Source organism: Rhipicephalus microplus, chromosome 2, assembly GCF_043290135.1.
Source record: "Rhipicephalus microplus isolate Deutch F79 chromosome 2, USDA_Rmic, whole genome shotgun sequence".
Classification (NCBI taxonomy): Eukaryota; Metazoa; Arthropoda; class Arachnida; order Ixodida; family Ixodidae; genus Rhipicephalus; species Rhipicephalus microplus.
Window position 1 is genome coordinate 192,797,251 of NC_134701.1, and position 20,782 is coordinate 192,818,032.

Genomic DNA, 20,782 nt, shown 5'->3' on the forward strand with positions numbered 1-20,782 from the left:
TTTCGAGCGCTAATTTTTAATAGCGCAAGGCGATTCTCTGACTTAAGCTGACAGAGCAATCAATATGACTTCAAGAGAGTGTAGCACATCGTCAATCACATCGTGATCATCATTTGGAGTGCGCCCACAGAAAGGCAAGGGCCTGTCCCATGTTTATTTTTTAATTTGGTACTCTAGCAGCTACAATTCGCTAACCTGCAATGTTCTCAGCCAGCCTACTCCCCGAAATTTCTTCTCTATCTTTGAAGGCAGTCTGTTACTCCTAATGACCAGCAGTTATATTACCTACATGATATGTGCTCCTCCCATGCTGAGTTCATGATTTCGAATAGCAAGTCCTTAATACCCACTTTTTTACTGGCCCGCTCTGCTCTCTTCTTGTCCTAGAATGTTACCCCTGTAATTTTCCTTTTCCTGGCTCGCTGGGCTGTCCTTTATTTGTGTTAACTAATCAATCATATCCATATGGTAATTATAGATAAATTTGCTACTCACAACAAGCGACTTCATCCGCCTCTCAAAAATCATTCCAAGCAATAAAGATACCTATGGTCTTGAAAGTACAATGTGTCCGGAAATGTTCTCGAATCATATGTGAATACATTAGCCAACATCTGTAAAATTTTGCATCTGCTTTCCTTCTCGACGACGAAATAAAAATAAACATATTGGCTGCGTATCTACATGCTTCGCTGCAAATGTCATTGAAACACGACAGTTTTCTTCCGGCCGTACTATAGAAATTCTGGTCTCTACCATGTGAGAAATGGCGGTGCGTTAGATGTGTTTAGAAAAAGTGTTTAACGATTTAGAGTACATCGTACCCTACTATGGGAGGGCATAATTTCGTCCCGATGCATGAAGTTCAAATCAAACACGTGAAGAGTTAATCAGATATGAATTCCATCTGGCAATGCCGTCTGGAAGCATGAGCTCATGCAGAACCCAGGGACACTTTTAGGTGGCAGGAGCATATCGTTGGAACAGGGTTTTTTCGTGCGTAGCGTCGCATTTTCACCGCAAGGTAAGAAACACTGGGGTCTTTAGAATCACAAATCAATGTACTTTTTTAGTAAAGGAATACATCGCCTAACAGCTACGTAGTGACGTTGAGCATTACATAAACGCAATAGATCCTTTTTGATCGACAAAGTTCACAAGTATGAACGCTGCAATCAGTTCAATATGGCTGTGCGTTGAGCGGGTGCTTAAACTTTGACCAGGTGTCCGAGTCGTGTGTTAGACGAACACAAAAATAGACATACCAAATCTAGTATCCCAAGCAAGACTATCATATTTTCAAAATTTATTAAGCAAGGGGTAAGGCAATTATATAAATTATATGCTACATTTTTTATGCCATGCTTACATGAGCAGTGCGAAGAGTATATTGGAAAGGACCCGTCATAACCACAACTTAGCAAACTTTTAAGCTACGCCTTTAAGTGTGCAATGAAATGGCGCAATCGGGTTTTGTGCGCATCGCTTTCTCAATCGCTTGGCACACTTCACTAGTCAGCCAAAACCTAAACCTGGCCGTGAGGAAAGGAACGTCTGTGTGCTTGTGATTGGTGCTAGTGCACCGGCTGGAACTCTGCTAGGGCACCGGCTGCAAGCGCAGTTGTGAAGTACCAATGACGCTATAACTGAATTTATAGATGTAGTGAAGTACCCACTACGCGTGTTAAGCGGTATGCGCACCTAAATAGCTGCAAACTTTCTTGGTGTGGTGGGTGTAATAATAATAATAATAATAATAATAATAATATTAATAATAATAATAATAATAATAATAATAATAATAATAATAATGACTGATATCGCACAGTAGACGACTCTAGAATGTCGCTTGCATCGAAATGCGATTGACGTCACCGGGATCATGTCCACGAAGATCAGGTGAGCAACTGAGCACCGTTACCACTGTTCCACCTAGGCGAACGGCTAGCGACAAAGATGAAAAAGATGATCACAAATAATTAGTAGTGAATGAACCGTAAATAATATGAGGCCATCTAGATACCAATCATTTGATCCAATTAAGGGTGAATCAAGTTTACACGCCAGACTTACGATCCTCAAAGCAAATTGCACGTGTACAAACAGTACGCAATGTTTCTGTTATTGAAGGTACAAAGTTATGTGCGTCTAATTGCCAATAAATTTGGGTCCCTATAAGCACAACTTTGCACTGAACGACACTCCCGTAAGTATAAAACAGAGTAGGTTTTCATTATTTATCGCATATGCATCACAGTTGCCAGTTCTATTTTTAATGCACAGCAATGAAAGAGGACAAGATGGCTGACTCTTATTGATTCATCTTTATATTATTATTCTTTTATTTTTGAAAGATAATTTGCTGTTTCTTTTTCTTTGTTCTTTTATTATTAGGATCTCAAACAGTGTATCACGCATACACTACTACAAGCTTTCATGACTGATCCCCTCGAGAGTGGGTATGTGCCAGTCCTTAGAGGCAACAAACAAACTCTCGCAAACACGCGCAACCATGTAGGGCGTGCCATGCGTAAGCTCGCGCAGATCCCTTTCTGATCTCGCCGCACGCCTGCGCTTCGGACCTCAGAGTGTCTGCTTGCATTTCTCTCCCGTGCACCTCAATTACCTTACTCAGAGACCTACTCAAGTTCAGGTAAGACCAGCTTTAGTTATCGGGGTATCTGTTCACCCAAAGGCGCTACAAACAAACAGTACGGCCTGATTGCTTATGTGATGGCTTATAGCGCCATTTACTGTTGATTTTGATTTTGCTAGTTCAACTGACGTTACCGTTCTACGACTGGCATTTTCGGTATCCATCGCTTGTCGAGCGCCAATGTACGGATGCTGAAAAAGTTCTAAACGATGACACTGGCGGTGTGGCCCGTGTCGTTAGTGTATCCTTTCTTTGTCGGCGTCGCTGAGAACTTGGTCACTAAAGATAATGTTTGGTTGTTAGTGGTCGTCCAAACTATGGCGTTATGACGATAACTGAATAGGCCGCAAACCGAAGTACGCGCATTACTTTGCCTTTAATTGGTATTGTCGTTCAGGGAGCAGTGCACATTAAAAGCCATCGTATGCTTAAAAAATGACAAGCCTGACAAGTTGGTGATGATGCTTCGTGACTGGAACCCTTCAATAACAAATCCTTAGCTCGTGCTTTTCATTCCCTAATTTTTTCTTATGGAATTCCGTGCGGTGAAATTAAAATGGGCAAAATCATAAGAAAGCGCACAGTTAAACCTTGAAGAGAGGTAACATAATTATTAAAAAAATGGTCTTCGAAGTACAGGCACGCAATCACCTTCCGTCTACGTCCTTTTCATGGGCTTTGATGAGAGCAAGCAAAAAGTAAGACAAAGAGGTGTCCTGACGTCATTGCGCTCAGTTGTACTGCTGCAAGGACTGCAAGACAGAGCGCCAGCCATACACTCCTCAACAGTGACTCTAACATGAAAATACGGGAACGAAACGAGAATTGGTAGCGATGTCGGCGAAAAAAAAAAACATGGAGAGATTCAGAAGATTTTTTTTTATATTTGTTCGAGGGAAGCGACATTTTTTGAACTAGTTAGAAGCTTTTGCTCCGAATAGTTTGATCTGTGGGCATGCCACCCCTCTTTCAGGACCTGAGGGGGTGACTATCGCATTGGTCCCGGAACCTACGGCCACTTCGTTTTTGAATAATATTAACGATGCCACGTTTAGTATTATATCTTTGGTCACGTTTTACTGAAACACTTAATTTTTGACACTTATTTTTTGAGGTATGGTCAGTTTGCGGCGGATATTCTTTATTCGGCAACAGGGTCCCTAGAACAGCTGCCCTAGACAGTGCCGTCACAAGCATGCAATTCAAACCCAGGTTGACGTCCAGTCTACATTGCTTGAGAGGCCATGAGTCAGTCCGGGCTCGTAAATACACTGCTCAGGTCGTGGCAGTTCATCTACGTGGTAACCGTGCCCTTGATGCTGCTACCGCTGCCGTTTTACATGAACAGTAAGGTGAGCTTGACATTACTTGATACTCGCAAATAATTAGTTCTTTGATGAATTTCGATGGATGCACCATGGCACATAGAAGAAACGTTTCATCACATACTGCTCTAAGTTTTGCTCAAAAACTTTCTGCATTGATCGCAATCGCGAACATTCATGGCAATATTTGGGTCATCGCCACAACATGCGGTGTAATAAATCGTTTTTTTTTTTTTGTGCCGTACCTGTCTTCGCAGTGATGTTAAACGAAAGACGCTCGTTGCACTAATTCATAATTTGTAGCAGCTGGCTCTTTTACATCTAGTCTCACGTAACCTTGCAAAACGCTGACTAAGACAATACGGCCACTCCATGGAGAGAAGCGGATTTCGCCGTCTATTCGCGTCGAGAGCGCAGCACGTAGAAAGGTACGCGAGCTATTCGCCAATGCATGCCGAGATAGCACGTGAGCTGGCGATCGCGACCACGCTACTAGTTTGTCAAACTTCACTGATGCTGCTCAAGCGACATCGCCCCTTCCCCATGTCTTTCAATGTCCTTCAAGACAGGCGCAGTGTTTTCTCTTTGCTCGAGCAGCATTGGAAGGCAGACTTTGCACTTATGGCGAGTAGCAATGGGTCTGCTAGTTTCATCTCCGCAAGTGCCTCATTCATCGGCCCCCCTCACGCGCTTTTACCCTAGGGTAGAACATACGATTAACGGGAGGGTGTTATTCATGTGCACTCTATCTGAAACAACACGGCAATGCCGACGTTAAGAAGCTATCGAGAGTGTCCATACTACGCCATCGTAATAAAAGTTCAAAACAAAAGTGCAAGCGCATATTATGAAACGTATCAAGTAAATATTTGAACTAAGTAGAAGTAAGCCCCATATTTGTCATCGTAGATTGAATGGCTACTTTTTCAATACACACACCTGAACGCTGCACGTGTGCAAGTGGAGTAAAAATTCCTTCGACTATTTGCTTAGACAGAAGTTTCTAGAGACCACGGACGCATCCATCTAATTTTTTTTCTTACGACTATAATGTATAGAAATAGTTATGACGTCTTCGAAGCACAGCTTCTTGTGTCCATGCGAGTAGGAGATGGTGATTATGCGTGTGTACATCAAATTGCTGTCCTTCACAGGCCGGCCTCAGTGCGTATGTGATGCTCTGGATGTCGTTCTACTGGACGGCAGAGCCCATTCCACTTCCGGTGACGGCGCTCATGCCACTCGTGTTATTCCCCCTGTTCGGCGTGCTCACCACTGCCCAAGCTACGAAGCTGTATTTCAATGTAAGTCAAAGTATTGCTCTAAAGTACTTTCGCGTGCGCCCCTTATGTGCTGGCCACCTGGCCCTTAAAAACCATTAAATGAGTTGCTCTAAAATACTTTCGTAACCACCTCTTATGTACAGACCTCCTGGCGCTTAATATTCAATAAATGAAACTAACTGTTCGGAAGGAACGACCTCACATACTAAGCCCCTATGCATATCGGCCATTGGTATGTAAAGCTGAGCATCGCAGAAAGACGGGAAATCGCTACTCCCGTCGAAGCGATTATGTATTGTTACATTGCAGTACTTGAACAAAATAACGGTAGTGAGATGAGAAACATAATGCAGATTTAGTTTGAGAATTCATGTTTCCGTACCGAGGAACACTGACGCCATAACGGGACATAAATTCCGCAGTATCAATCTTCAATCATTTTACAGTAGTTTGCTGAGTTCAGTATTTTCTCTGCAGCACTTCACGTAATGTTAGTTAACGATGGTAAGCGTATATGCTTCACTGCACATATCATCGATTTTCCGCTTATCTTGCATGGGCAATGTGTTTCAGGACATCGGCTTCGTCATGTTCGGAGCGCTGGTGGTGGCAGCTGCTATCGAAGTGAGCAACCTGCACCAGCGCCTGGCCCTTAGAGCACTCCTAGCCGTCGGCACCAGCAACCGCAGGTAAGGGCAACAGTCACTATATTTTTGAAATGTAGAAGTTTCCCAGACACCTGTGCTTAGGAAATGTAGATTACGTAACCACGCAAGATTTTATGTACGCAATATTTTTCTGTTTTTTTTATTATAAAAAGGCGTTTGTACAAAGGTAGTGCACATTTTTTTTTTTAGGCTTCTGTTAGGTTTCATGCTGTTCACGATGTTCATGTCGATGTGGATTCCGAACACAGCGTCTGCCTCCATTATGGTTCCCATCGTCATGGCAGTAATGGATCATCTACAGATCCTCACCAAAGAGGCCCAAGGTAACTGATTGTTGGTTTATATATTTGACGGTATCTGTGTTTGGTTTATTATTTCTTTCGTTTTACAAAGAGGGGAGCAAGAGCTAAAGACCATGTGGCCTGACAGAGGCTTTTGCTCCTTTGGGCATTCGGCATGCATAAAAAGGACTTTGATGCATGTAAAACAATAAAGCATTAGCTTGTATATAACTAAATGCAAACAGAGCAAATAAAGTTTCGCATCATATAAAATATCTCTAGGCAACAAAAACGTTTGCAAACACTTCTTGAAACGATAGAATAAAACACTTAATGTAAAATAACAATATCGTGCAAACACTTCATGAAACGAAACATATCATGCAAAACACTTCATAGAAAAAAAACACATCATTCGAACTGTTCAAGATTATGTACCCCGATGCATTAAATAATGAAGATTGGAACTGTAATAAAACAGTGAAAAGGACAAGTATAGACGGTGTATAATTATGTCATTATTAATTTATCATAGAACGTATGACTAAGTTTTTTACATGTTGTTCTAAATGGGATGCGTAAAAGTCTGGCATTCCTTAGTGTTTAATAGCCGGGGTATTTTATAGTGTAGGTCCTAGCATCCGTAGTTTGTTTGCGTGAGTCATGGCATTGTTGTTTGGTGGCGTAACTGATACCGCGGAGATAAAATTGGTGTACTACTAACATTAAATAGTACTGCTTTTTTATAAGCAATAGCAATCTGTGATAGTAAGTTGTTTGGTTTTGCTTTCATCAGTGAATGTTTATTAAAAATATTGTGTGCGTTGGTTAGTCTCGCGGCCAACCATGATAGTTTTCGAAACTTCTTATTACCTCTTTTTGCAGTTTAATTAATTTGTCGTAATTTTTGCAGTAGTTGTTCTCCAGACTAATGCACAATAACTAAGTTTTGAGTAAAAAAGGCCGTAGCACATTGCTTTTTTTAGTGGTAGTAGTATAAGACTACTAATTTTATATATAGAACCTACTACTTTCCTAAGGCCACTGCTCAGCTTATTTACATGATTGTTCTAAGAGAGGTTTTCTTGAAACCATACACCCAAAAGCTTTTGCGTTGCTACTCGCTCTATCTGCTTTCCTTTGAATAAAACAGTAATATTAGGGGGCATTGGTATATTTATTGCCTTAAATACTATTATATAGTTTTCGTAACATTCAAATTAAAGTTTGTTTAAGTTCAGCCCGTCAGACAATATGTCTAATCAACCATTGATTTCTTTTTCAATCTGCTTTAGCGATGTGCTTGAAAATAAAGTATTGGTGTCATCCTCATACATGACTAAGCTCGGTGTAGGTGATATGCTTGGGAGGTCATCCTTCCGGAATAGCATGCGAATACGCTAAGGAACCCGGGTGCTGTGCAACCGTAAATACGCAAACGTGCACATGCTTGCCAAGCATGTGTTTCTATGGTTGCGCACATGCGTGGCTTGTGGGAAGCCTGTCGAGCTGATTCAACCTAAACGTGTCTGGACAAAGAAACTGTACAAGCATATAATAAAAAATGGAAGCTGTAAGAGCATTTGGAAAATAGATACAATATACAACCACATTTATAGTGTCCAACAATATACGTTACAAATTTCTTTCCAGACAAATACCATGCTTCAAAAATTTTGTATTATATATCTGTGTAACGCAGCAGTAAACACGCATCCACAAAGCTGTTTGCTTCAAACTTTTATATTCGCTAAAAAAAGTTTTATGCCCCTGACCCAACCTAAAAGAAGAAAAAGAGTAATAAAATATCAGCTGGGCATTGTGGGGTCTCTGCAGACATCGCTTTTCGGAACACATGACACAGCACATGTGGTCAGGCAAACTGAACGTGAACATTTACCAAATCGCATTTATAGTGATGATATCGTCCACCGAACCAAATACACCTCTGGTGACATTTCAAACAACCTCGTAGGATATTTCAATACAACACAAAAAGAAATTAAAAAGTTAACGTGAATGGGGTATCGCCGACGGTCGACCCACCACGATGTATCCACGGGCAACCACCCGGGTGTCCCCCCATGGGCCCCAGACAAGGAGTTAGCTCGTGCGCAGGCCCCAAAGCGTTAACGTTCATAGCCGCGAGTTCTTCCGGATGGTGAAAGTACTACGCCGGGACTCTGCTCCGCAAACGGGGACACGCAGTCCTCATCACCTGCCCCGGCTTGAGGACTATGACGGAATGGCAAAGAACATAACTATAAATGTCATTAGTTATATTATATTGATTTAGTAACGCAGTATCAACTTCGAAGGGGAGCTAAGCGAGTCTTCGTTTCCCACGGTATTGTTTTTATTGGTGTGTCTTATATCTTAGGACTAACAATATTAATTTGGCAGAAATACATACATACTCTTCTTCCTAGGCGTATCACGTCCGAGATACTAGAAACTTAATACTATTAAGATAGCAGTTAGGACGCTTGTATTGCCAAGATTTTCCAGAACTTTTATAAATACCGTTATCGTCTGTATTTATTTCTTGATGAGACAGAAAATACAGCCTTTTGACTCGTGTTTAGAGAACAGGTCATTGAATTTCTCAGTGTCTTCGACTATTTTCTCTCGTTTTGGAAACGTCCGCATTGAATGGGAAGAGTGCCCCACCGTGCAGGTCTAGGACTAAGGTATTCGGCTGCTAACCCGTAGATCGCAGGATCGAATCCCGGCTGCGGTGACTGAATTTCCGATCGAGGCGAAAATGCTGTAGGCCCGTGTGCTCAAGATTAGGTGTATGTTAAAGAACCCCAGGTTGTCGAAATTTCCGGAGCCCTCCACTACGGAGTCTCTCATAATCAAACGGTGGTTTTGGGGCGTTAAACCCCACATATCAATCAATCAATTGAATCGGAAGAGTGTTATTTTTTATGGCCATATCTTCTTCATATATTAACAACTCGTTTTGATGGTGATTCGTATTTGCACCTTGACAGCAGATGCATCAATATCTGAAGTTTGTGCGAATTCCGGAGCTTTTCTTTAGGCATGCGTATTTTCGTGACATGTTATTGTGAATGTTATCTCATAGGTACAACTCACGTGTTAGTCTAAGCATCTACTCAATTTAGTAACGCAGAAGGGGCTTCAAGAACCAAGGTTCCTACATAACAAGCAGCTGCGCCAAAACACCTCCAGTTATTCCTATAGTTTACCTCAGTTGGCATTCTCTAAATTTTGCGATGTCTATCGCGATTTCTAGTCCCGGTTTCTTAAATAGCCCTTTCAGCAGTGGATAGGTATACTGGTGTATGCACCTTTTTTTATCCTACCTTGTTTATATCTGTGACCGACTAATTTAGTGAACAAACTACGACGCTTCACAAATATATACTAGCATTGTATTAGTAAGTTTTGTACTAAGTATAATATTAATATTGCTCTACGTTCCACGTTCTAAAACCAACGTGAAAAAACATTACTTTCAATTTCCTCGAAGGAATAGAAACACAATTGCGCACACACTTAAAGGCTGTAATTGCATTCTTTCTGGGTCAAAAATTAGCATCACTGACTACAGAATGACAAAATATTTACATTCCACGCTAATTACAAATACTAAAACCCTAACAAGAACACATATCACTTTGCTTTATTTCTTGGGATGTAATATTGTGTGCCTTGAAAATATGGTGTGTGAATTTGAGAAGTGAATCATAACTCGCGCGTGAAGAGGATATACATTTGTATACATATGTGCACATATTTTGATACTTGCCTCATCAAATACTGCAGCTGCTCATTTTACTAATTGATATAATTATGGAAGTGCATAATATAGAAGCAAAATCTGAACTATTAGAATAAGTCATTCCCAAATAAATTGTGTGCTCTCCAAGTGGTGCATTGAGGCCTGAGATCAGACTTGTGTAGCCAAAGTTCTGTCATAGGAATCAGCATTGACTATTCTCAGAAGTACAGTTCTATGCTGGACGATTCTTTTGTTCTAAACTGCGCAGCGTCGTCTTTAGGAATTGATGCAATTTTTCACGATATGTTGAGTTGACATCCGTATCTCTTTCTCTCTCTCGCTACACACAGTAGACGCAGGGACATCTTCGGGTCCCGTGAAGTCCCCAGACGTGCAAGTGACATCCCCAGATGAGCCTGCACCTGTCCCTGTTGTCGAAGAAATGGCTCCTGTTGTCCAAGAGAGGACTCCGGTTATCGAAGAGGTGACTCCAGTCATCGAAGACGTGCCTCCGTAAGTTTAGCTATTTCTTCTCCCAAAACTTTTTTTGTATAGTGGCATTAGCACTGTAGGACAGACATTCATAGAAAAATAAACTGTCCAATGAACGAGAGAAGTCGGCGAATAATATCTCGGAGCATCGCGTCGGCATATGAGTCGTCAAGAAAAGACTCCCTTCCCTGTTAAAACAGTGCCTCAGACATTCGTGGTTCACGACATTGCATGCACCACATGTTTATAAAACCTCGCCAAGATTTTATATATATATATATATATATATATAAGTATTCAGAACATGTCGCACAGAGGTAAACCCCCCCCCCCCCAAAAAAAAAACGCGCCTGTATATTCTGTAAACAAAAATTTTAAGGGTATACCAGCACTAGGTACATCTTTAGTGGGAACAACAAGCAACGAACACTAATAAGGACAAGCCCTGGCTTTCTAACAAAACCGTGAAGGAAGGTAATTTTTGAAGGCATTGTTCTTGCTCGTTTGAAACAACATCAATCAAACCCAGCCCATATTGACGCCATGATAGGTATCATAATCATCATCATCAGCCTTACTACACCCACTGTAGGATAAAGGCCTCACCCATGTTCCGCCAGTCAACTCTATCCTGCGCTTGCTGCTGTCACTTTATACCCGCAAACTTTCTAATCCCATTTGCCCATCTCACCTGTCTCCCCCTTACCCACTTGCCTTCTCTCACAATCCAGTCAGTTACCCTTAACGACTAGCGGTTATCCTGCTTACGCTCTACGTGCCCGACTCATGTCCATTTCTTCTTCAGTTCAACTATGATATACTTAACTCGGTTCTTTCCCAGACCCACTCTGCTCTCTTCTTGTCTCTTGAGGTTACACCTATCATTTTCTTTTCAATTGCTCGCTTCGTGATCCTCAATTTAAGCATAACCCTCTTTGTAAGCCTCCAGGTTTCCTCGAATAACGCATCGAACCTGCAGACCGCGTTCAATGCAGACCACGTTATTCGAAGGCCGCAGATTCGGTTCCTGCCCACGGCAAGCCATGCTTTCACCCACTTTTCTTTCTTCACATTTACATTACAATTCGGTCTATTAACGTCTCCTATACTTTTCTTGCTATAATTGTCTATGAGATCTCATATATATATGTACATATATATATATATATATATATATATATATATATATATATATATATATATATATATATATATATATATATATATATATATATATATATATATATATAAGGGAAAGAAGTGTATACCTAAGGGCTCGTTTTTTCCCTGTTTTAACACAATATTAATGAGATCTAACAGACAGTAATGCAAAGGAATGTAGCCCCGCCACGGTGGTCTAGTGGCTAAGGTACTCGGCTGCTGACCCGCATGGCGCGGGTTCCAATCCCGGCAACGGCGGCTGCATTTCCGATGGAGGCGGAAATGTTGTGGGCCCGTGTGCTCAGATTTGGGTGCACGTTAAAGAACCCCAGCTAGTCGGAATTTCCGGAGCCCTCCACTACGGCGTCTCTCATAATCCTGAAGTGGTTTCGGGACGTTAAACCCCACATATCAATCAATCAAGGCCAAGGAATGTACAGGGGAAGTTATTAGAGCCAATGGATTGTAAATTGGTAAAACCATTGGATTGTAAAAGAAAGAAAAGTGGATGAAAAAATAACCAGCCGTGAGCAGGAAACGAACCTACGACCTTCGAATAACGCGTTCGATGCTCTACTACTGAGCTATCACAGCGGCCTTCCCTCCATCCACTTTTTTTTGGGGGTTTATATGTGAATTTAGAAGTAGGAGTGACAGTCAGCGCCATCTATAGGCCGAGCGACGAGTGTGAAAACACTCTTATTCGCATGTTTGGCATCACGTAGCACGTGAACTTATTATGAGCGGGCAGCTGAATAATTGTCCCTCTTATACAACCTAAACACACCAAGTCTGCCAGTACGAGACCCTCGTTCAATGAAATAAGGGAAAGAAGTGTATACCTAAGGGCTCGTTTTTTCCGTGTTTTAACACAATATTAATGAGATCTAACAGACAGTAATGCCAAGGAATGTACAGGGAAAGTTATTAGAACCAATGGATTGTAAATAAGAAGAAAGAAGAAAGAAAAGTGGATGAAAAAATAACCAGCCGTGCTGGTTAGTTTTTCATCTACTTATCTTTCTTCTTTCTACTTATTTACAATCCATTGGTTCTAATAACTTCCCCTGTACATTCCTTGGCATTACTGTCTGTTAGATCTCATATATATAAATATATATATATATATATATATATATATATATATACAAAGCTGCCAAAGAAAGTATTGAATCTTTAGCGATGTATGACTCATCATCGATATAGCTGGACTCATGAAATAAATGCATCAGCTCCTCTATAAAGGTCTGAATAATTTCCATTCCTGTGGTTGTTGAGTGTTTAAGTCAGAACGCTTTGGTTCAGAGAAGCAATGACCAGCGCAAAACATTGACACTCCCCACCGACAACCCCCGTCCCAAACCAACTCGTTTGTTACGTTGTAACTCTTCACTCTCGTTTCTTGCAAAAGCGTTCAGTCTCTACGGTACTCTAATGGGCCGCTTTATATTGCAGAGCCGAGAACGAATCGCAGTTGGTCCAGATGCGCAAGGTTATGCTGCTCTCAGTCGCCTATGCCGCGAACATCGGAGGCACGGGATCGCTCATTGGCACTGGAGCTAATTTGGTTCTACAGGCGCTGTACATCGAGTAAGCTGGACATTACGCAGCCACAGAACAAATAGTGGGAAGCTACAAAAGATTCGGGCTCTGATGCGATGATTGGGCTTCAAAATGAAACTCCGCTTTATGCGTACCCTAGCCATCCTTGTAGCAGTTAAAAAATATCTCAATGCACGCATTCGCGATTCTTCGGTGTATACTGCGCAGGATGTGAGAAATTGTATGGAGACGTGCTTTATGATATTAAACGTCATATACCACGACTTGTCTGGTAAAAGTTGGGACAGGTGCAGGTACATCGCAGGCACGGGATCGCTCATTGGCACTGGAGCTAATTTGGTTCTACAGGCGCTGTACATCGAGTAAGCTGGACATTACGCAGCCACAGAACAAATAGTGGGAAGCTACAAAAGATTCGGGCTCTGATGCGATGATTGGGCTTCAAAATGAAACTCCGCTTTATGCGTACCCTAGCCATCCTTGTAGCAGTTAAAAAATATCTCAATGCACGCATTCGCGATTCTTCGGTGTATACTGCGCAGGATGTGAGAAATTGTATGGAGACGTGCTTTATGATATTAAACGTCATATACCACGACTTGTCTGGTAAAAGTTGGGACAGGTGCAGGTACATCGCAGGCACGGGATCGCTCATTGGCACTGGAGCTAATTTGGTTCTACAGGCGCTGTACATCGAGTAAGCTGGACATTACGCAGCCACAGAACAAATAGTGGGAAGCTACAAAAGATTCGGGCTCTGATGCGATGATTGGGCTTCAAAATGAAACTCCGCTTTATGCGTACCCTAGCCATCCTTGTAGCAGTTAAAAAATATCTCAATGCACGCATTCGCGATTCTTCGGTGTATACTGCGCAGGATGTGAGAAATTGTATGGAGACGTGCTTTATGATATTAAACGTCATATACCACGACTTGTCTGGTAAAAGTTGGGACAGGTGCAGGTACATCGCAGGCACGGGATCGCTCATTGGCACTGGAGCTAATTTGGTTCTACAGGCGCTGTACATCGAGTAAGCTGGACATTACGCAGCCACAGAACAAATAGTGGGAAGCTACAAATGATTCGGGCTCTGATGCGATGATTGGGCTTCAAAATGAAACTCCGCTTTATGCGTACCCTAGCCATCCTTGTAGCAGTTAAAAAATATCTCAATGCACGCATTCGCGATTCTTCGGTGTATACTGCGCAGGATGTGAGAAATTGTATGGAGACGTGCTTTATGATATTAAACGTCATATACCACGACTTGTCTGGTAAAAGTTGGGACAGGTGCAGGTACATCGCAGGCACGGGATCGCTCATTGGCACTGGAGCTAATTTGGTTCTACAGGCGCTGTACATCGAGTAAGCTGGACATTACGCAGCCACAGAACAAATAGTGGGAAGCTACAAAAGATTCGGGCTCTGATGCGATGATTGGGCTTCAAAATGAAACTCCGCTTTATGCGTACCCTAGCCATCCTTGTAGCAGTTAAAAAATATCTCAATGCACGCATTCGCGATTCTTCGGTGTATACTGCGCAGGATGTGAGAAATTGTATGGAGACGTGCTTTATGATATTAAACGTCATATACCACGACTTGTCTGGTAAAAGTTGGGACAGGTGCAGGTACATCGCAGGCACGGGATCGCTCATTGGCACTGGAGCTAATTTGGTTCTACAGGCGCTGTACATCGAGTAAGCTGGACATTACGCAGCCACAGAACAAATAGTGGGAAGCTACAAAAGATTCGGGCTCTGATGCGATGATTGGGCTTCAAAATGAAACTCCGCTTTATGCGTACCCTAGCCATCCTTGTAGCAGTTAAAAAATATCTCAATGCACGCATTCGCGATTCTTCGGTGTATACTGCGCAGGATGTGAGAAATTGTATGGAGACGTGCTTTATGATATTAAACGTCATATACCACGACTTGTCTGGTAAAAGTTGGGACAGGTGCAGGTACATCGCAGGCACGGGATCGCTCATTGGCACTGGAGCTAATTTGGTTCTACAGGCGCTGTACATCGAGTAAGCTGGACATTACGCAGCCACAGAACAAATAGTGGGAAGCTACAAAAGATTCGGGCTCTGATGCGATGATTGGGCTTCAAAATGAAACTCCGCTTTATGCGTACCCTAGCCATCCTTGTAGCAGTTAAAAAATATCTCAATGCACGCATTCGCGATTCTTCGGTGTATACTGCGCAGGATGTGAGAAATTGTATGGAGACGTGCTTTATGATATTAAACGTCATATACCACGACTTGTCTGGTAAAAGTTGGGACAGGTGCAGGTACATCGCAGGCACGGGATCGCTCATTGGCACTGGAGCTAATTTGGTTCTACAGGCGCTGTACATCGAGTAAGCTGGACATTACGCAGCCACAGAACAAATAGTGGGAAGCTACAAAAGATTCGGGCTCTGATGCGATGATTGGGCTTCAAAATGAAACTCCGCTTTATGCGTACCCTAGCCATCCTTGTAGCAGTTAAAAAATATCTCAATGCACGCATTCGCGATTCTTCGGTGTATACTGCGCAGGATGTGAGAAATTGTATGGAGACGTGCTTTATGATATTAAACGTCATATACCACGACTTGTCTGGTAAAAGTTGGGACAGGTGCAGGTACATCGCAGGCACGGGATCGCTCATTGGCACTGGAGCTAATTTGGTTCTACAGGCGCTGTACATCGAGTAAGCTGGACATTACGCAGCCACAGAACAAATAGTGGGAAGCTACAAAAGATTCGGGCTCTGATGCGATGATTGGGCTTCAAAATGAAACTCCGCTTTATGCGTACCCTAGCCATCCTTGTAGCAGTTAAAAAATATCTCAATGCACGCATTCGCGATTCTTCGGTGTATACTGCGCAGGATGTGAGAAATTGTATGGAGACGTGCTTTATGATATTAAACGTCATATACCACGACTTGTCTGGTAAAAGTTGGGACAGGTGCAGGTACATCGCAGGCACGGGATCGCTCATTGGCACTGGAGCTAATTTGGTTCTACAGGCGCTGTACATCGAGTAAGCTGGACATTACGCAGCCACAGAACAAATAGTGGGAAGCTACAAAAGATTCGGGCTCTGATGCGATGATTGGGCTTCAAAATGAAACTCCGCTTTATGCGTACCCTAGCCATCCTTGTAGCAGTTAAAAAATATCTCAATGCACGCATTCGCGATTCTTCGGTGTATACTGCGCAGGATGTGAGAAATTGTATGGAGACGTGCTTTATGATATTAAACGTCATATACCACGACTTGTCTGGTAAAAGTTGGGACAGGTGCAGGTACATCGCAGGCACGGGATCGCTCATTGGCACTGGAGCTAATTTGGTTCTACAGGCGCTGTACATCGAGTAAGCTGGACATTACGCAGCCACAGAACAAATAGTGGGAAGCTACAAATGATTCGGGCTCTGATGCGATGATTGGGCTTCAAAATGAAACTCCGCTTTATGCGTACCCTAGCCATCCTTGTAGCAGTTAAAAAATATCTCAATGCACGCATTCGCGATTCTTCGGTGTATACTGCGCAGGATGTGAGAAATTGTATGGAGACGTGCTTTATGATATTAAACGTCATATACCACGACTTGTCTGGTAAAAGTTGGGACAGGTGCAGGTACATCGCAGGCACGGGATCGCTCATTGGCACTGGAGCTAATTTGGTTCTACAGGCGCTGTACATCGAGTAAGCTGGACATTACGCAGCCACAGAACAAATAGTGGGAAGCTACAAAAGATTCGGGCTCTGATGCGATGATTGGGCTTCAAAATGAAACTCCGCTTTATGCGTACCCTAGCCATCCTTGTAGCAGTTAAAAAATATCTCAATGCACGCATTCGCGATTCTTCGGTGTATACTGCGCAGGATGTGAGAAATTGTATGGAGACGTGCTTTATGATATTAAACGTCATATACCACGACTTGTCTGGTAAAAGTTGGGACAGGTGCAGGTACATCGCAGGCACGGGATCGCTCATTGGCACTGGAGCTAATTTGGTTCTACAGGCGCTGTACATCGAGTAAGCTGGACATTACGCAGCCACAGAACAAATAGTGGGAAGCTACAAAAGATTCGGGCTCTGATGCGATGATTGGGCTTCAAAATGAAACTCCGCTTTATGCGTACCCTAGCCATCCTTGTAGCAGTTAAAAAATATCTCAATGCACGCATTCGCGATTCTTCGGTGTATACTGCGCAGGATGTGAGAAATTGTATGGAGACGTGCTTTATGATATTAAACGTCATATACCACGACTTGTCTGGTAAAAGTTGGGACAGGTGCAGGTACATCGCAGGCACGGGATCGCTCATTGGCACTGGAGCTAATTTGGTTCTACAGGCGCTGTACATCGAGTAAGCTGGACATTACGCAGCCACAGAACAAATAGTGGGAAGCTACAAAAGATTCGGGCTCTGATGCGATGATTGGGCTTCAAAATGAAACTCCGCTTTATGCGTACCCTAGCCATCCTTGTAGCAGTTAAAAAATATCTCAATGCACGCATTCGCGATTCTTCGGTGTATACTGCGCAGGATGTGAGAAATTGTATGGAGACGTGCTTTATGATATTAAACGTCATATACCACGACTTGTCTGGTAAAAGTTGGGACAGGTGCAGGTACATCGCAGGCACGGGATCGCTCATTGGCACTGGAGCTAATTTGGTTCTACAGGCGCTGTACATCGAGTAAGCTGGACATTACGCAGCCACAGAACAAATAGTGGGAAGCTACAAAAGATTCGGGCTCTGATGCGATGATTGGGCTTCAAAATGAAACTCCGCTTTATGCGTACCCTAGCCATCCTTGTAGCAGTTAAAAAATATCTCAATGCACGCATTCGCGATTCTTCGGTGTATACTGCGCAGGATGTGAGAAATTGTATGGAGACGTGCTTTATGATATTAAACGTCATATACCACGACTTGTCTGGTAAAAGTTGAATAGAATGGCCGGCCGATGTGAACGGCTTTACAATACAACAACACAGCAATATATGTCGTAAGAATATTTATAGCTTACCAATATTTTAGAGAAGTCGGTCACTTAATATACGAAATATGCTAAGATGACAAACAAACGTCGCGTGTTTTTTGATGTCTTGGTGGCCACTTGGTATCGGTTCTCAAACATAGCGACCAAGATGTCACGTGTCACGTGTCACGTATCACATGTAAGCTTTCGGAGTTTGATACGACTACATGTCAGCATTCATAAGCATGACCGGAGTCTTCAGCTCTTTGTCTTGGCAGACTACTATACGCTGCCGCAGAACTCTTAGTCACTATACACAAAGTATGAGTCCAAGTGCAACGCTATTGCCATTCTTAAGAAGTATAATCACCCGATATATATCTAAAAAAATCTGATGAACCTTTCTATCATAATGACTAAGGCACAAGGTTATATTAGTCTATTTTTATTATGCTATTTCTGTGTTTATGTTATTATGCTGCTCATTGTATTGTGATAATTATTATTCAATGTAGCACTGTCTGCTCAACTTTTTTCGCGCAGCGAAGCCACGTCAGGCCGAACGGACTTCAGCTTCGCTTCGTTTTTCTGTATCTCTCGAGAAATGAAATCTGTTTATTTCGTTTCATTTCATTTCAAAAAATAATATGCGTTAGTTCTCATTAACATTGCGCAATAACACGCGTTGTAGTCAAATGAAAACGTGCTCAGAATTTGAATATTTCTGTACTCGTTAATTTGACAGAACGGTGTTTCTGAATGTGTGTACAAAGTACGCAAAACATTTTCTAGCTACCATTTCCTTCTTAGTTAAAATATTGACAATTTTAATTTTGACTGCTATCTTTGTTATGCTATGGTTGTTTCTTCGTCGCACCGTTCGCTACTTGCAACGCTAAGCTCCACGGCATTTTCGCGTTCACAGGCAGTTCAAGCAAGACGACCTCACCTTCCTCTCGTGGATGTTGTACAACGTGCCACCAATGTTGGTGTGCACTTTTCTGGCGTGGATTTACATACAACAGATCGTGGCCAAGCTAACGTAAGCAAATTATGTTGTGTTGCCATGACCGAAATTAAGAAACCTCTTGGCAGAATATGTTGTCATAGTTTGAAGCTTTCGGTGAAGTCTTTCATTTATTTATATTTTGCTTTTGTGAAGATGCAAGCAGCTGTCTAAAAACACTTGTCTTTCCTTTGTACAAAATAACCTCTAGCCCATATGTGTCACAGAAATTGGGCAAGCCCCACTACACCACTCACAACTGGCCTTTTAAAAACGGGCAACAACGTTTCGGTATATTATAAAGAACATGACTATGGGCATTCGGGAACAATGAATAAACATAATGATATATTTGAACCTGCACGTATGCACAGTATTTATGGTCCCCTAAGTAAACAATCAGGTCGAGTGATCTTCCTATTCGCCCTATTCCAGTCCGAAAGGCACGGAACAAGACAGCCGCGAGAAAATCAGGCAGGAACTCGAACGCCGCTACAGCAACCTTGGAGCAATGAGGTAAGCCAAGCAATAATTTGATTCCACCGATCTATCGAGTGACTCGAAAACTTGTCAAACAACACCTTGTTTGCATAAAAGAAACCTCTCTCCGTATGACCAGCCCCATCTCGTTGTGCGTTCATAGTGCGCTTACGGCATCGAAGCAACATGTCGAATAGATTGATTCATTCATGATTGCTCGATTGACTGATTCATTGAACCTGACGTATACGAAAAAAACTTGTGGATGGATAGCACTGGCTTCAAGTCAGACCAAATACAACAGTTAATTTCCTCCTCCTCGACTAGCTTGTACACTAGCTAAGGAGGGAAGATGTTTGAGGTTCGGAATGGGTCTCCTCGATGACTCGAGTGCACGGTGGCAGCGCGAAGGAAGAGCCGTAATCCGGTGAAGAGACGCTTTATTGCAGCCTCAGGCATCTGCCCGAGTCCAATCCCGAACCTTCGCTCTCTCATTTCAAATTCGAACATCCACTTTTCAACCCTCGGTTGAACAAAGGGTCTTCACACAAGCCAATCACACGTTGGGGCTCGCATCATCACAACCAAACGCAGAAACACTTTCGTAACAGACACTGCAGTGGTAAAAACCACGCTACCAAATAGTGGTTAGAAGAGGAGAAAGGCGCCTAATTTCTGCAGCCAGGTCGGGAGCACGGCGCAGTGCCTCTACCAAACGCAACAAGCAAAGGAATGGGTTCTCCGCGTATCACACTCTCTCCCTTGCCAGGCCGTGTATCGGCCGACCTACGTCGGTATAGCCATCCTAACGCTCGAGCTCCATCAGCTTTCTCATTAAACGACGCTTCATAGAAGCCTCCATAAGCGCGGAGAGTACACCGTCAAGCCATCTGCGCTTACCAGGTGCGCATGCGACAGCGAGGCGCCCCGCCATCCTAAGAACACTCGGTAATGACGTATAGCGGGGGAGGATATGCTCGTCTCCGTGCCGCAACTATCGTCAGCCTAGTGGTCGCGTCCCCGCGGCATTCTCAACACCCGTGCATGCCAACAATTGCTTCTTAAGCTCGGATGGCAGCGCCTGGCTGCTTCTTACCGACACTCTTCCGAGTA

General features: G+C 42.8%; 1 protein-coding gene across 1 annotated transcript in view; it reads left to right on the forward strand.

Annotated features, from left to right (window-relative positions):
- Nucleotides 1–5,819: 5,819 nt before the first annotated feature.
- LOC142793177 (Na(+)/dicarboxylate cotransporter 3-like) overlaps nucleotides 5,820–20,782 on the forward strand; it is a 30,826-nt gene continuing 15,863 nt past the window's right edge. Inside the window, exons 1-6 of the mRNA XM_075885756.1 lie at nucleotides 5,820–5,953; nucleotides 6,122–6,255; nucleotides 10,315–10,477; nucleotides 13,073–13,207; nucleotides 19,109–19,225; nucleotides 19,625–19,705. Of these exons, the coding sequence (XP_075741871.1) occupies nucleotides 5,820–5,953; nucleotides 6,122–6,255; nucleotides 10,315–10,477; nucleotides 13,073–13,207; nucleotides 19,109–19,225; nucleotides 19,625–19,705 (764 nt within the window). The remainder of the gene's footprint in view (nucleotides 5,954–6,121; nucleotides 6,256–10,314; nucleotides 10,478–13,072; nucleotides 13,208–19,108; nucleotides 19,226–19,624; nucleotides 19,706–20,782) is intronic.